Genomic DNA, 17,354 nt, shown 5'->3' on the forward strand with positions numbered 1-17,354 from the left:
TGCCAGGTCCCTGCAGGTGACAGGACAGGGGTGGTGGCAGGGGACAGGACAGGACAGGGGTGGTGGCATCTCCCAGCAGGCGACAGGACAGTGCCAGGTCCCTGCAGGTGACAGGACAGGGGTGGTGGCAGGGGACAGGACAGGACAGGGACAGTGCCAGGTGCCCAGAGGTGACAGGACAGGACAGGGGTGGTGGCATCTCCCAGCAGGTGACAGGACAGAGCCAGGTCCCCGCAGGGAGGGGACAGGGACATTGGTGGTGCCACCAGAGAGGTGCCAGGTCCTAAAGGGGACAGGACAAGGGAGGGGACAGGGACAGTGGCAGCTCCTGAAGGGGAGGGGACAGTGAGAGGTGACAGATCCTAAAAGGGAGGGGACAGAGTGGTGGCATCTCCCTGCAGGGAGGGGACACAGAGATGGTGACAGGTGCCAGCAGGGGACAGCACAGGGGTGGTGACAGGTCCCTGAGGGGAGGGGACACAGAAGGTGACAAATCCCTGCAGGGGACAGCAGAGGGGTGGTGACAGATCCCCAAGGGGAGGGGACAGGGGCAGGTCCCTGCAGGGAGGGGACACAGAAGGTGACAAATCCCTGCAGGGGACAGCACAGGGGTGGTGACAGGTCCCCAAGGGGAGGGGACACAGAGTTGGTGACAGGTCCCTAAGGGGGCAGGACAGGGATGGTGACAGGTCCCAGCACGGGGTGGGACAGGAAGGGTGACAGATCCTAAAGGGGAGGGGACAGAGGAGGTGACATCAGGGAGGGGACAGGGGTGGTGGCATCTCCCTTAAGGAGGGGACACTGAGATGGTGACAAATCCCTGCAGGGGGCAGACAGGGGTGGTGACAGGTCCCCAAGGGGAGGGGACACTGAGAGGTGACAGGTCCCCAAGGGGAGGGGACACTGAGAGGTGACAGGTCCCCAAGGGGAGGGGACAGGGGTGGTGACAGGTCGCCAAGGGGAGGGGACACTGAGAGGTGACAGGTCCCCAAGGGGAGGGGACACTGAGAGGTGACAGGTCCCCAAGGGGAGGGGACACTGAGAGGTGACAGGTCCCCAAGGGGAGGGGACAGGGGTGGTGACAGGTCGCCAAGGGGAGGGGACACTGAGAGGTGACAGGTCCCCAAGGGGAGGGGACAGGGGTGGTGACAGGTGCCTGCAGGGGACAGGACAGGGGTGGTGGCATCTCCCTGAGGGAGGGGACACTGAGAGGTGACACATCCCAGCAGGGAGGAGACACTGAGAGGTGACAGATGCCAGCAGGGGACAGCACAGGGGAGGTGACAGGTCCCAGCACAGGTGGGACAGTAACGGTGACAGGTCCTAAAGGGGAGGGGACACAGAAGGTGACAGGTCCCTGCAGGGAGGGGACAGTGAGAGGTGACAGGTCCCTGCAGGGGACAGGGGTGGGGACAGGTCCCTGCAGGGAGGGGACACAGAAGGTGACAGGTCCCTGCAGGGGACAGGGCTGGGGACATCCCTGAGGCCCTTGGTGACAGGGCTGGGGACACCCCAGGGGTCTCGGTGACAAGGCTGGGGACATTCTGGTGACAGGGCTGGGGACACCCCGGGGACCAGCCTGGGGACATCCTGGGGCTGCTGCTGACAGGGCTGGGACATCCTGGTGACAGAACTGGGGACACCCTGGGAGCTCCAGGCTGGGGACACCTCAGGGCTCCTGATGACAGGGCTGGGGACAGGGCTGGGGACATTCTTGTGACAGGACTGGGGACATCCTGGGAGCTGCTTGGTGACAGGGCTGGGGACACTCCGGGGATCAGCCTGGGGACACCCCGGGGCTCTCGGTGACAGAGCTGGGGACATCCCGGGAACTGCTCCCAGTGACAGGGCTGGGGACACCATGGAACTCCTGGTGACAGGGCTGGGGACATCTCAGTGACAGGGCTGGGGACATCCTGGGAGCTGCTTGGTGACAGGGCTGGGGACACTCTGGGGACCAGCCTGGGGACACCCCGGGGCTCTCGGTGACAGAGCTGGGGACATCCCGGGAACTGCTCCCAGTGACAGGGCTGGGGACATCTCAGTGACAGGGCTGGGGACACCATGGAACTCCTGGTGACAGGGCTGGGGACATCTCAGTGACAGGGCTGGGGACACCCTGGAACTCCTGGTGACAGGGCTGGGGACATCTCAGTGACAGGGCTGGGGACATCCTAGAGCTCCTGGTGACAGGGCTGGGGACACCCTGAAACTCCTGGTGACAGGGCTGGGGACACCTCGGTGACAGGGCTGGGGACATCTCAGTGACAGGGCTGGGGACATCCTAGAGCTCCTGGTGACAGGGCTGGGGGACACCCCGGGGACATCCCGGGGACCAGCCTGGGGACACTGCAGGAGCTGCTCAGTGACAGGGCTGGGGACACCCCGGGGACAGCCCGGGAGCTCCAGGCTGGGGACACCGCAGGAGCTGCTCGGTGACAGTGCTGGGGACATCCCAGGGCACTCGGTGACACGGCTGGGGACATCCCAGGGCACTCGGTGACAGGGCTGGGGACATCCCAGGGCACTCGGTGACAGGGCTGGGGACACCCCGGGGACATCCCGGGAGCTCCGGGCTGGGGACAGGAGCTGGAGGCTGGGGACATCCCAGTGACAGGGCTGGTGACACCCAGGGGCTCCGGGCTGGGGACACCCCGGGGCTCTCAGGGACACCCTGGGGCTCCCAGTTACCGGCCTGGGGACACCCGGGGGACCGGCCTGGGGACACCCCGGGGCTCGGCCTGGCCGCACCGGGCCCCCCCCGCCTCCCCCGGGCCGGGAGCCCCGAACCGACCCGACCCGACCCGGGCTGTCCGACCCGACCCGGGCTGCCCGACCCGACCCGGGCTGCCCGACCCGGCCCTCCCCGGCACGGAGCGGCCCCGAGCGGCCCCGGCCCGGCGGCCCCGAGCGGAGCCCCCGGCGGCGCCGGGCCCGTCCCGGGAGCGCATCCCGGGGGTCCCGCGGGGACAAAGCGGGGCCGGGGCCGGGACAAAGGAGGGCGGCGGCTCCTCGGCCGCGGCCTCCCGGAGCCCCGCGGGGCTCTCCCGCCGCCCCCCCCCGAGCCGCGGCCCGGCCGAACCGGGGCCGGTGCGGGGCGGAACCGTGAGGGGACTCGGGGGCGGGTGAGGGGGGGGGGGGGGTCGCGCGGGTGGGCCCGGGCGCGGCGGGGCGGGGCCGGCGGGGGGGAAAGGGGCGCTCACCCGGCTCGGGCGCGGCCGGGGGCTCGGGGTCGCCGTCCCCGCCGCGGTCGCGGTCGCGGGGCCGCGGCGCCGCCGCCGCTTTGGTGACTTTGGGCGGCGGGGAGGCGGCGGCCGAGGCCGAGGTGGAGGCCGCCATCTTGGGCACGGCGCACGCGGGGCGCCCGCCAGGCCGCCGCGCCGAGCGCCGAGAGCGGCGCGGCCCGAGCGGCCAGGGGAGAGCGGCCGAGCGCCGAGCGGGGAGTTTGGGGGGAAATTGGGGAATTTTGGGAATTCTGGGGGGGGGGAAAAAGGGAAAATTCGGGGATTTAGAGTGCAAAAAAGGGAAATTCGGGGATTGAGAGTGAAAAAAAGGGGGAAATTCGGGGATTCCTGGGGGGAATTGGGAAATTTAGGGGTGAATTTGGGGGAAAAAAGGGGAAATCTTGGGGGGGAAAAGAGGAAATTCGGGGATTTCTGGGGGAATTGGGAAATTTTGGGGGGAATATGGGGGAAAAAAGGGGAATTTTGGGAATTCTTGGGGGGGTTGGGGGGAATTCGGGGCATTTTTTTTAGAAATTGGGGGATTTTGTGGGGGAGAAAGGGAAATTTTGGGGATTTTGGGGGGAAAAGGGGTAATGTGGGTTTGGGAATGGGAAACATCCTGGATTTTGTCAGTTTGGGGATTCAAATATCCTGGATTTTGTGGGTTTGGAACTAAAATATCCTGGATTTGCAACGGCAAATCCCCCAAATCCCAAACCATGGATCCAGAGGGGCTCCTTTTTCAGCCCCCAAATCCCAAATGCATCCCAAAATCTCCCAAATTTATCCCAAAAATCCCCAAAATCCAAAGCCCTGGATGAGATCCCTGAGGACACCAAGCTCCTCCTCCAGCCCCACATCCCAAATTTTTCTCAAAACCCCCCAAAACACCAAATTTATCCCCAAAAAATCCCCAAAATCTGACACCAAGAACTCATTCCAAACCCCAAATTGATCCCAAAATCCCCAAAATCCCCAAACCACCGCCCCAATCTTCGTCCCATTGAATTTTGACCCTTTTCCAACAAAAATCCCCAAAACCCAAACCCCAAATGGATCCCCAAACCACCAAATTGATCCCAAAAAATCCCCAAAAACTCATCCCAAAACCCAAACTCCAAAATGATCCCAAAACCGCCCCAAATTCCCAATTTTCCCCGTTTTTGGAGTCTCTCACCATCCCTGTAGGGCTGCAGGGCCTCGTCCCCCCAGGGCGGCGGGAACGGCGCCGATTTCGGCAGATCCCAAAACTCAACCCCCAAATGGATCTCAAATCCATCAATCCCACCCCATTCCTGCCCCAAATTCCCAATTTTCCCCATTTTTGGGGTCTCTCACCATCCCTGTAGGGCTGCAGGGCCTCGTCCCCCCAGGGCGGCGGGAACGGCGCCGATTTCGGCAGATCCCAAAACTCAACCCCCAAATGGATCTCAAATCCACCAATCCCACCCCAAAATTGCCCCAAATTCCCAATTTTCCCCGTTTTTGGGGTCTCTCACCATCCCTGTAGGGCTGCAGGGCCTCGTCCCCCCAGGGCGGCGGGAACGGCGCTGATTTCGGTAGATCCCAAAACTCAACCCCCAAATGGATCTCAAATCCATCAATCCCACCCCATTCCTGCCCCAAATTCCCAATTTTCCCCGTTTTTGGGGTCTCTCACCATCCCTGTAGGGCTGCAGGGCCTCGTCCCCCCAGGGCGGCGGGAACGGCGCCGATTTCGGCAGATCCCAAAACTCAACCCCCAAATGGATCTCAAATCCACCAATCCCACCCCAAAATTGCCCCAAATTCCCAATTTTCCCCGTTTTTGGGGTCTCTCACCATCCCTGTAGGGCTGCAGGGCCTCGTCCCCCCAGGGCGGCGGGAACGGCGCTGATTTCGGTAGATCCCAAAACTCAACCCCCAAATGGATCTCAAATCCATCAATCCCACCCCATTCCTGCCCCAAATTCCCAATTTTCCCCGTTTTTGGGGTCTCTCACCATCCCTGTAGGGCTGCAGGGCCTCGTCCCCCCAGGGCGGCGGGAACGGCGCCGATTTCGGCAGATCCCAAAACTCAACCCCCAAATGGATCTCAAATCCACCAATCCCACCCCAAAATTGCCCCAAATTCCCAATTTTCCCCATTTTTGGGGTCTCTCACCATCCCTGTAGGGCTGCAGGGCCTCGTCCCCCCAGGGCGGCGGGAACGGCGCTGATTGCGGCAGATCCCAAAAATCCAACCCCCAAATGGATCCCAAAAACCCCAAATCACCCCAAAACCACCCCAAAAACTCCATCCTGGGCCGATCCTGCAGAGTTCCTGACCCTTTTCCAACAAAAATCCTCAAAATCCGACACCAAAAACTCATCCAAAACCCAAACCCCAAACGGATCCCAAAACCGCAGAAATTATCCCAAAAAATCCCTAAAATCCCTCACAAAAACTCATCCCAAAACTCAACCCCCAAATGGATCTCAAATCCATCAATCCCACCCCATTTCTGCCCCAAATTCCCAATTTTCCCCGTTTTTGGGGTCTCTCACCATCCCTGTAGGGCTGCAGGACCTCGTCCCCCCAGGGCGGCGGGAACGGCGCCGATTGCGGCAGATCCCAAAACTCAAACCCCAAATGGATCCCAAAACCACAGAAATTATCCCAAAAAATCCCTAAAATCCCTCACAAAAACTCATCCCGAAACCCAAACCTCAAATGGATCTCAAATCTATCAATCCCACCCCATTCCTGCCCCAAATTCCCAATTTTCCCCGTTTTTGGGGTCTCTAACCATCCCTGTAGGGCTGCAGGACCTCGTCCCCCCAGGGCGGCGGGAACGGCGCCAATTTCGGCAGATCCCAAAACCCAAACCCCAAACGGATCCCAAAACCACAGAAATTATCCCAAAAAATCCCTAAAATCCATCACAAAAACTCATCCCCAAAACCCAAACCCCAAATTCATCCCAAAATTGCCCCAAATTCCCAATTTTCCCCATTTTTGGGGTCTCTCACCATCCCTGTAGGGCTGCAGGGCCTCGTCCCCCCAGGGCGGCGGGAACGGCGCCGATTTCGGTAGATCCCAAAACTCAACCCCCAAATGGATCTCAAATCCACCAATCCCACCCCAATCCCGCCCCAAATCCCCAATTTTCCCCGTTTTTGGGGTCTCTCACCATCCCTGTAGGGCTGCAGCACCTCGTCCCCGCAGGGCGGCGGGAACGGCGCTGATTTCGGTAGATCCCAAAACTCAACCCCCAAATGGATCTCAAATCCATCAATCCCACCCCATTCCTGCCCCAAATTCCCAATTTTCCCCGTTTTTGGGGTCTCTCACCATCCCTGTAGGGCTGCAGGACCTCGTCCCCCCAGGGCGGGCGGAACGGCGCCGATTTCGGCAGATCCCAAAACTCAAACCCCAAACAGATCCCAAAACCGCAGAAATTATCCCAAAAAATCCCTAAAATCCATCACAAAAACTCATCCCCAAAACCCAAACTCCAAATTCATCCCATTCCTGCCCCAAATTCCCAATTTTCCCCGTTTTTGGGGTCTCTCACCATCCCTGTAGGGCTGCAGGGCCTTGTCCCCCCAGGGCGGCGGGAACGGCGCCGATTTCGGCAGATCCCAAAACTCAACCCCCAAATGGATCTCAAATCCATCAATCCCACCCCAATCCTGCCCCAAATCCCCAATTTTCCCCCTTTTTGGGGTCTCTCACCATCCCTGTAGGGCTGCAGGGCCTCGTCCCCCCAGGGCGGCGGGAACGGCGCCGATTTCGGCAGATCCCGGTGCAGATCCCAGTGCAGATCCCGGTGCAGATCCTGATGGAGATCTTGATGGAAATCCTGATGAAGATCCTGGTGGAGATCCTGGTGAAGATCCTGGTGGAGATCCGGGTGCAGATCCCGGTGCAGGTCCCGGTGCAGGTCGCGGTGCAGGTCGCGGCCCGGCGAGGGCCCCATGGCGCGCAGCAGCGCCGGGTGCTCGGGGGCGGTGGCCAGGAGCTCCTTGAGGATGTGGATGGGGGACACGGTCAGCTCCCAGTTGGTGATGCCGAAGTCGCGCAGGTGGGCGCGGGCGTGGCTCGACAGCCCCGCCCTCGTGTCGAAACCCGCGCCGCAGAACTCGCAGCGCATCAGGCTGAACGTGCCCGGGTCGAAGTTGGCCACTGGAAAGGAACAGGGGTGGTCATGGATGGGATCAGGGCCACCAGAAACCACCTGGAACCCAAAAATCACCAAAAAACCCCACCCAGAAACCCCAAAAATACACCCAAAATCCAGCCCATCAGGCTGAACGTGCCCGGGTCGAAGTTGGCCACTGGAAAGGAACAGGGGTGGTCATGGATGGGACCAGGGCCAACAGAAACCACCAGGATCTCAAAAATCCTAAAAACAACCAACTGGAACTCAAAACTGCCACCTAAAACCACCAAAAAATACACCCAAGCTCCAGTGCATCAGGCTGAACGTGCCCGGGTTGAAATTGGCCACTGGAAAGAGGAGGAGGGGGTCAGTGTTGGGTCAGGGCCACCAAAACCACCTGGAACCCAAAACACCTATGAGGAACCCAAAAAACCCCTCCCAAAACCACCAAAACCCCACCCAAAACCACCAGGAACACAAAAATCCCCATCCAGAAATACCAAAAAATACCCAAAAATACAGTCAAAATCCAGCCCATCAGGCTGAACGTGCCCGGGTCGAAGTTGGCCACTGGAAAGGAACACGGGTGGTCACGGGTGGGATCAGGGCCACCAGAAACCACCAGGATCTCAAAAATCCCCAAAACAACCAACTGGAACCCAAAAATCCCACCCAGAAACACTAAAAACCCCCAAAATCCACCTCTGGTCAGGTGTCCAGGCGAGTTTGCACCCACCAGGACCTGTGGCCAGATGTCCAGGTGGGTTTGTAACCACCAGGACCTGTGGCCAGATGTCCAGGTGGGTTTGCAGCCACCAGGACCTGTGGTCAGGTGTCCAGCTGGGTTTGCAGCCCCCAGGACCTGTGGTCAGATGTCCAGCTGGGTTTGCAGCCCCCATGACCACCAGGACCTGTGGTCAGATGTCCAGCTGGGTTTGCAGCCCCCAGCATCACCAGGACCTGTGGTCAGATGTCCAGCTGGGTTTGCAGCCACCAGCACCACCAGGACCTGTGGCCAGATGTCCAGCTGGGTTTGCAGCCACCAGGACCTGTGGCCAGATGTCCAGCTGGGTTTGCAGCCCCCAGGACCTGTGGTCAGATGTCCAGCTGGGTTTGCACCCATCAGGACCTGTGGCCAGATGTCCAGCTGGGTTTGCAGCCCCCATGACCACCAGGACCTGTGGCCAGATGTCCAGCTGGGTTTGCAGCCCCCATGACCACCAGGACCTGTGGTCAGGTGTCCAGCTGGGTTTGCAGCCCCCAGCATCACCAGGACCTGTGGTCAGATGTCCAGCTGGGTTTGCAGCCCCCATGACCACCAGGACCTGTGGTCAGGTGTCCAGCTGGGTTTGCAGCCCCCAGCATCACCAGGACCTGTGGTCAGATGTCCAGCTGGGTTTGCACCCACCATGACCACCAGGACCTGTGGTCAGGTGTCCAGGTGGGTACCAGGACCTGTGGTCAGATATCTAGGTGGGTTTGCACCCACCATGACCACCAGGACCTGTGGTCAGATGTCCAGGTGGGTACCAGGACCTGTGGTCAGATATCCAGGTGGGTTTGCACCCACCATGACCACCAGGACCTGTGGTCAGATGTCCAGCTGGGTTTGCAGCCCCCATGACCACCAGGACCTGTTTCCTTTCACCCCCCAAACCCCCGAGCCCACCCCGCAGCTCCCAGAGGCCGGGTGGGAGCAGAAGCCGTCCTGGTGGGAGCTTGGAGAAGCAGGAATTTGGTACAAACTACCTTTTTTCTTCTTCTTCTGGAAGGAGAACTTCTGCTCGATGGCCTTGACCTCCTCGGCCGAGATGAAGTGCCGCACGTTGTAGCTGACGCCGACGCGGTTGAGGTGGCCGCGCACGTGGTTGGCCAGGCCGATGCCGTTGTGGAAGCGGTCGGGGCAGTAGGGACATTTCCTCTCCTCGTTCTTCAGCATGGTGGCCTCCGAGTCCAGCAGCTCCTCCAGCTCCAGGGGACCCTCCAGGGGAGCGTCCAGCAGGAGAACGTCCAGGGGAAGGGGCTCCTCCAGCAGGAACTCCCGCGGCGGGAGAAGCTTCCTCTTGAGGGGCTTCCCCCGCGGCCTCTTGGCGGCCCTGGGGTGGGCGCTCATCTCCTCCAGGACCACCACGGGCACCGTCATCCTCAGCTGATGCCGCTGCTCCTCCGTGGCCACCGCCGGGTCCGTGGCCCTCAGGGTGGCCCTGAAGGTCCTCTTGAGGTCCAGCGCGGCCTGAGGGACGGCGACGGCGCCGCCGGCGGCCCGGCCGTCGCCCGGCTCCGTCTCCTCCGGCGCCCACCCGTGCCGCGGCTCCTCCGGCCCCGCGGGGTGGCCGCGGAGGTCGTCCCCGTCGCCCTCCAGCTGCTGGGTGGCCGCTCTCTTCCTCAGCTGCTGCAGGGCCGAGTGCGAGAAGCCTTTGGTGGAGGAGAACCCGGCGAACGCCAAACTTTGGTGGGAATACGGCGCCGCCTTCCTGGCGTGGTGGAAGCCCTGAAGCTCCTTCTTGGCGGCTCCTTGGTCGCTCTTGTCCAACCTGGGCTGGCCCAAGGCGAAGGCGGGCGGGGCGGGCTCGTAGAGGGACGAACCCTCCCGGCAGGGCGGCGGGAAGAGCCGCTCCGAGAATCCCTTCTCGGCTTTGCCGAAAACCTCGGCGTCGGCGAAGCGGGCGGGCCGGGCAGGGCTGTAGGAGTCGCGGCTGGTGCCGGGCTGGTTGGGATCGTCCTCGAAGCTCTCGTGCTGCCAGGAGAAGTGGGAGTGGGCGTATCTCAGGTGCTCCTTCAGGATGTGCTCGTTGGGCGCCGGGAAGCCGCAGAGGACGCAGGCGCTCGGCGCTTTGCCGGGCGGCGCCGCCGTCGGCGGCGGCTCGTCGGTTTGGAAGGGTTTGTAGAGGCCGTGCCCGGCGCCGTCGCGGAGCTCTCCGAAGAGGCCGGAGCTCCTGGAGGCGTGCTCCTTCCTCTCCTTGACGTGCATCTTGGCGTGCTGCACGAAGATCTTGGAGGAGTTGGTGCCGAAAACGCATTTGGGGCACTGCAGCCGCGCCTCGCGCCCCTCGTCCGGGAACTCGTTCAGCTTCTGGATCTCCTCGATGATCTTCTCCCGGGACTCCTGGTGCAGCCTCTTGTGCCGCTCCAGCGCCGCCGGCTCGGCGAAGGCCCAGCCGCACTCGCCGCAGCAGAAGCGGCAGCGGCCGGCGGGCGCGTCGGCGCCGCGCTCGGCGCCGCGGTTGTGCTGCAGCATGTGCTCCAGCAGGTGCTCCTTGCGGCGAAAGTAGATGCTGCACTCGATGCAGGTGAACACGCTGGGGTCCTCCTCCTCCTCCTGCTCCAGCTCCTCGTCCTTGGGGGGCTCCTCCAGCAGCACCCCGCACACGTACGGCCGCACCTCGGCCGGCTCCGGCAGCAGCCGCTCCACCGAGTCCTCGGCGTTCACCGTCCACGACTGCTTGCCCACCGCGTCCAGCTCGGGCAGCGCCCACTCGGCCGCGGGGCCCGGCTCGGCCGCCTCCGGCTCGGCTGGCGGCGCCGCTTTCCTCCGGCAGCTCTCCGAGGCTTTGGCTTTGGCTCTGCGCGACGCCGGCGCCGCTTCCCGGCCGAAGGCCGAGCTGGCCGCTGCGTCCGGCGCCGGGCGCGGGTCCTGGAAGGACGGGCTGGGGCTCCTGGAGATCCACTCCAGCCGCCGGACGCCGCCGCGGGCGCCGAGCCCTTCCGGGTGCTTTGGTTCCTTCTGGGGGTGCTTCTCCTCGGGGGACGGCGCCTGGGCCCGGCGGCCGTCCGGCGGCCCGGCCCGGTGGCCGGCGCCGAGCGGCGAGTGGCCGGGGCCGGGCCGCGGCTCTAAAGTGCTTTGGTCGGTCCCTTCGGCCGGGAGCGCGCCCCAGGACACGGCCACGGCCAGCGGCCGGAACAGCGCCCGCGGGAACGCCGGCTGCTCCTCGGGCGCGGGGCTGCGAGGGAAATTCGGGGTGAAAAACGGGGATTCGGGGAACATCGAGGTTTGTGGGGAGAGGAAGGAGCTCGGCGGGGTTTGAGGATTTTGTGGTGATTCCCCAAAATCAAAAATGTGGGATGGGCACAAACCCCACCCTGCCATGGCTGGAAGAGCCTTATGAATCTCAGGTATTCCTCATTTGTGGGGCTGGAAGGGAAATTTGGGGTGAAAAACGGGGTTTGGGGGAACATCGAGGTTTGTTGGGAGAGGAAGGAGCCCGGCGGGGTTTGAGGATTTTGTGGTGATTCCCAAAATTTGGGATGGATACAAACCCCACCCTGCCACGGCTTGAAGAGCCTTAGGAATTCCAGGTACTCTGGAAGGGAAATTTGGGGTGAAAAACAGGGTTTTGGGGAACATTGAGGTTTGTTGGGAGAGGAAAGAGCCCGGCAGGGTTTGAGGATTTTGTGGTGATTCCCAAAATTTGGGATGGATACAAACCCCACCCTGCCATGGCTGGAAGAGCCTTAGGAATTCCAGGTACTCTGGAAGGGAATTTTGGGGTGAAAAACGGGGTTTTGGGGAACATCAGGGTTTGCTGGAAGTGGATTTGTGAGGGATTCCCAAAAATGTGGGAAGGGAACAAAAAATCCCAGCCTGCCATGGCTGAAAGAGGCCTCAGGGATTCCAGGTGCTCCTCGGGCATGGGAATTTTGGGGTGAAAAATGGGATTGGTGGAAAACACAACCAGGATGTCCCCTGGGGGAACTGGGATGGATCCAGGGGGAACTGAGATGGACACAAAGGGAACTGGGATGGATCCAAAGGGAACTGGGATGGACCCAAAGGGAACTGGGATGGACCCAGGGGGAACTGGGATGGACCCAGGGGGAAATGGGATGGACCCAGGGGGAACTGGGATGGACCCAGGGGGAACTGGGATGGACCCAAAGGGAACTGGGATGGATCCAGGGGGAACTGGGATGGCCTGGGGGAACCTGGGATGCCTCCAGGGTGGACTGGGATGGATCCAAAGGGAACTGGGATCACTCCAGGGTGCCCTGGGATGGCCTGGGGAGAACTGGGATCATTCCAGGGTAAACTGGGATGGCTCCAGGGTGACCTGGGATGGCGTGGGGGGAACTGGGATCACTCCAGGGTACCCTGGGATGGCCTGGGGAGAACTGGGATCACTCCAGGGTGCCCTGAGATGGCCTGGGGGGAACTGAGATCATTCCAGGGTGAGCTGGGATGGCTCCAGGGGGGATTGGGATCACTCCAAAAGGAACTGGGATGGCCTCAGGTGAACTGGGATCGCTCCAGGGTGATCTGGAATGGCCTGGGGAGAACTGGGATCACTCCAGGGTGCCCTGGGATGGCTCCAGGGGGACCTGGGATCACTCCAGGGTGCCCTGGGATGGCTCCAGGGGGGATTGGGATCACTCCAGGGTGATCTGGAATGGCCTGGGGAGAACTGGGATCACTCCAGGGTGCCCTGGGATGGCTCCAGGGGGACCTGGGATCACTCCAGGGTGCCCTGGGATGGCTCCAGGGGGGATTGGGATCACTCCAAAAGGCCCTGGGATGGCTCCAGGGTGACCTGGAATGGCCTGGGGAGAACTGGGATCACTCCAGGGTGCCCTGGAATGGCCTGGGGAGAACTGGGATCACTCCAGGGTGCCCTGGGATGGCTCCAGGGGGGATTGGGATGGATCCAGGGGGAACTGAGATGGCCTAAGGTGAACTGGGATCACTCCAGGGTGCCCTGGGATTGCCTGGGGAGAACTGGGATCACTCCAAGTGACCTGGGATGGCTCCAAGAGGGATTGGGATCATTCCAGAGTGAACTGGGATGGTCTGGGGGGACCTGGGATCACTCCAGGGTGCCCTGGGATGGCTCCAGGGGGACCTGGGATCACTCCAGGGTGCCCTGGGATGGCTCCAGGGGGGATTGGGATCACTCCAAAAGGCCCTGGGATGGCTCCAGGGTGACCTGGAATGGCCTGGGGAGAACTGGGATCACTCCAGGGTGCCCTGGAATGGCCTGGGGAGAACTGGGATCACTCCAGGGTGCCCTGGAATGGCCTGGGGAGAACTGGGATCACTCCAGGTGACCTGGGATGGCTCCAGGGGGGATTGGGATGGATCCAGGGGGAACTGAGATGGCCTAAGGTGAACTGGGATCACTCCAGGGTGCCCCGGGATTGCCTGGGGAGAACTGGGATCACTCCAGGTGACCTGGGATGGCTCCAAGAGGGATTGGGATCATTCCAGAGTGAACTGGGATGGCCTGGGGGGACCTGGGATCACTCCAGGGTGCCCTGGGATGGCTCCAGGCGGGATTGGGATCACTCCAGGGTGCCCTGGGATGGCCTAAAGTGAACTGGGATCATTCCAGAGTGAACTGGGATGGCTCCAGGGTGACCTGGGATCACTCCAGGGTGCCCTGGGACGGCTCCAGGGGGGTTGGGATCACTCCAGGGTGCCCTGGGATGGCCTGGGGAGAACTGGGATCACTCCAGGGTGAGCTGGGATGGCCTGGGGAGAACTGGGATCACTCCAGGGTGAGCTGGGATGGCTCCAGGGAGATTGGGATCACTCCAGGGTGCCCTGGGATGGCTCCAGGGGGGATTGGGATCACTCCAGGGTGCCCTGGGATGGCCTGGGAGCCCCTGGCCGCTCCTGGCTGCTCCGTCCCTGGGAACTCACCCGAGCTGTGTCCGGTGAACCGCGGCCGGGACGGCTCCGGAGAGGGCGGGGTCGGGCTCATCTGGAAAACACGGAGGAGAACGGGGGGTCAGCACAGCCAGGAGGGAATTCCCAGGAAAACCGCAGCCCCAGGAGCGCTCCCAGAGCTCGTCCCGGCCCAGCCGAGCCCGGATTAGTGGCGGATTTGCCAGCCTGGCTCGGGGAGGGCTCAGGGCCGGAGCAGCGTCCGGCGGATAATCGCTCCTAAGCAGTTTAACGGGAAAGCTCCGGGAGATCCCGTTATCCCAGCCCCAGGGAGAGCTCCAGCACGGAGCCACATTCCCAAAAATCCCTGCTCCACATTCCCAAAAATCCCTGGTCCACATTCCCAAAAATCCCTGCTCTGGGATCCCCTTATCCCAGCTCCAGGGAGAGCTCCAGCACAGAGCCACATTCCCAAAAATCCCTGTTCCACATTCCCAAAAATCCCTGCTCTGGGATGCCGTTATCCTGGCCCCGAGGAGCGCTCCAGCACGGAGCCACATTCCCAAAAATCCCTGCTCTGGGATCCCGTTATCCCAGCTCCGGGGAGAGCTCCAGCACAGAGCCACATTCCCAAAAATCCCTGCTCCACATTCCCAAAAATCCCTGGTCCACATTCCCAAAAATCCCTGCTCCATGATCCTGTTACACTGGCTCTGGGGAGAGCTGGCTGGGATGGAGCCACATTCCCAAAATCCCCATTCCACATTCCCAAAAATCCCTGCTCTGGGATCCCATTATCCTGGCCCCGAGGAGAGCTCCAGCACGGAGCCACATTCCCAAAAATCCCCGCTCCACATTCCCAAAAATCCCTGCTCCACATTCCCAAAAATCCCTGCTCCACATTCCCAAAAATCCCTGCTCTGGGATCCCGTTATCCTGGCCCCGAGGAGACCTCCAGCACAGAGCCACATTCCCAAAAATCCCTGGTCCACATTCCCAAAAATCCCTGCTCTGGGATCCCGTTATCCCGGCCCCAAGGAGAGCTCCAGCACGCAGCCACATTCCCAAAAATCCCTGGTCCACATTCTCAAAAATCCCTGCTCTGGGATCCCGTTATCCCGGCCCCGAGGAGAGCTCCAGCACGGAGCCACATTCCCAAAAATCCCTGTTCCACATTCCCAAAAATCCCTGCTCCACATTCCCAAAATCCCTGCTCCACATTCCCAAAAATCCCTGGTCCATATTCCCAAAAATCTCTGCTCCACATTCCCAAAAATCTCTGCTCCATATTCCCAAAAATCCCTGCTCTGGGATCCTGTTATTCCGGCCCCAGGGAGAGCTCCGGGACAGAGCCACATTCCCAAAAATTCCTGCCATGGGATCCCCTTATTCCAGCTCCAGGGAGAGTTCTGGCACGGAGCCACATTCCCAAAAATCCCTGCTCCACATTCCCAAAAATCCCTGCTCTGGGATCCCGTTATCCCAGCTCCAGGGAGAGCTCCAGCACGGAGCCACATTCCCAAAAATCCCTGCTCCACATTCCCAAAAATCCCTGCTCTGGGATCCCATTATCCCAGCCCCAGGGAGAGCTCCAGCACGGAGCCACATTCCCAAAAATCCCAGCTCTGGGATCCTGTTATCCCAGCTCCAAGGAGACCTCCAGCACGGAGCCACATTCCCAAAAATCCCCGTTCCACATTCCCAAAAATCCCTGGTCCACATTCCCAAAAATCCCTGGTCCACATTCCCAAAAATCCCTGGTCCACATTCCCAAAAATCCCGGCTCCACATTCCCAAAATCCCTGTTCTAGGATCCTGTTATCCTGGCTCTGGGGAAAGCTGGCCAAGATGGAGCCAGAAAAAATGGGGAACAACCCCAACATTCCCAAAATCCCGGAGTTTAACCCCAACATACCCAAAATCACGGAGTTTAACCCCAACATTCCCCAAAATCCCAAAGTTTAACCCCAACACTCCCAAAATCCCAGAGTTCAGCCCCTACACTCCCAAAATCCCGGAGTTTAACCCCAACATTCCCAAAATCCCAACGTTTAACACTAACATTCCCCCAAATCCCAGAGTTCAACCCCAACATTCCGAAATCTCAAAGTTTAAACCCCAACACTCCCAAAATCCCAGAGTTTAACCCCAAAATCCCGGAGTTCAGAAGGGGTTTGTGGAGTCCCAGAGGCGGCGAGGCCGGATCTGGACAAACTCCAAAGGTTTTGGGTCGGGAAAAGCCCAGGAATGGAGGAGTCCACCCTTGGAAAGGCTCAAACTCAACGGGATGGGGCTGGAACGACCCAACTTTGAGCAGGAAACCCCCAGAGGGTCTGAAATCCCAAAAATTCCGAGGATTTAGGATCAAAGTTCCCGAAGAATCTGAACCAAGAGGTTTTTTGGGATGGTTTCCATCAAATTCCTGGATGGAGCCTTGGGTCAGACCAAAATTGGGTCTTGGAAACCCAAAAGGGCGGAAATTGGGCAGGAGTTTGTGACTCGACTTCCCCGAGCGGTCCGAGGGGTTCCCAAATCCTCCAAACCCAACGAGGGCCCCCAAAATTCCAACCCAGCGGCCGGGAGGGCGGTTGGGTGGTCACCGGTGAGTTGGCCACCAACACAATCCAACCCAACTCAACCAAAACCAACCCAACTCAACCCAACCCAACTCAACCCAACCCAACTCAACCCAACTCAACAAAAACTAACCCAACCCAACTCAACCAAACCCAACACAACTCAACCAAACCCAACTCAATCCATCCAAACCAAACTCAACCAACCCAACCCAACTAAACCAAACCCAACTCAATCCATCCAACCCAAACTCAACCAAACCAACCCAACCCAATCAACAAAAACGAACCCAACCCAACTCAACCAAACCCAACTCAATCCATCCAAACCAAACTCAACCAAACCAATCCAACCCAACTCAACCCAACTCATCAAAAACGAACCCAAACGAAATCAACCCAACCCAACTCAATCCATCTAAACCAAACTCAACCAAAACCAACCCAACTCAACCCAAACCAACCCAACCTAACTCAACAAAAATGAACCCAACCCAACTCAACGAAACCAAACTCAATCCATCCAAACCCAACCAAACTAAACCAAATCAAATCCAACTCAATTCAACTCAATGAAAACTGACCCAAACCAACTCAACCAAACTCAACTGAATCCATCCAAACCAAACTCAACCAAATCAAACCCAACTCAACCCAACTCATCCCAACCAAACCCAACTCAAACGAAACACAGCTCAACCAAACCCAACTCAAACCAATCCAAGCCAACCTAACTAAACCCAACTCAACCCAAGCCAGGGATTCCTGCCATGGACGGCGCGGATTCGGGGTCATTACCAGCACCATGATGAATTCCATGTTGGAAATCTTC

General features: G+C 60.3%; 1 protein-coding gene across 1 annotated transcript in view; it reads right to left on the reverse strand.

Annotated features, from left to right (window-relative positions):
* Window positions 1–17,354, reverse strand: part of LOC311164473 (protein Wiz-like) — a 69,201-nt gene that overhangs the window by 27,458 nt on the left and 24,389 nt on the right. The window contains 3 exon segments of the mRNA XM_084223945.1: window positions 6,922–7,371; window positions 9,098–11,289; window positions 13,983–14,043. Coding sequence (XP_084080071.1) covers window positions 6,922–7,371; window positions 9,098–11,289; window positions 13,983–14,043 — 2,703 coding nt within the window.

This window comes from Fringilla coelebs (genome assembly GCF_963513975.1).
Source record: "Fringilla coelebs genome assembly, chromosome: 32".
NCBI lineage: Eukaryota > Metazoa > Chordata > Aves > Passeriformes > Fringillidae > Fringilla > Fringilla coelebs.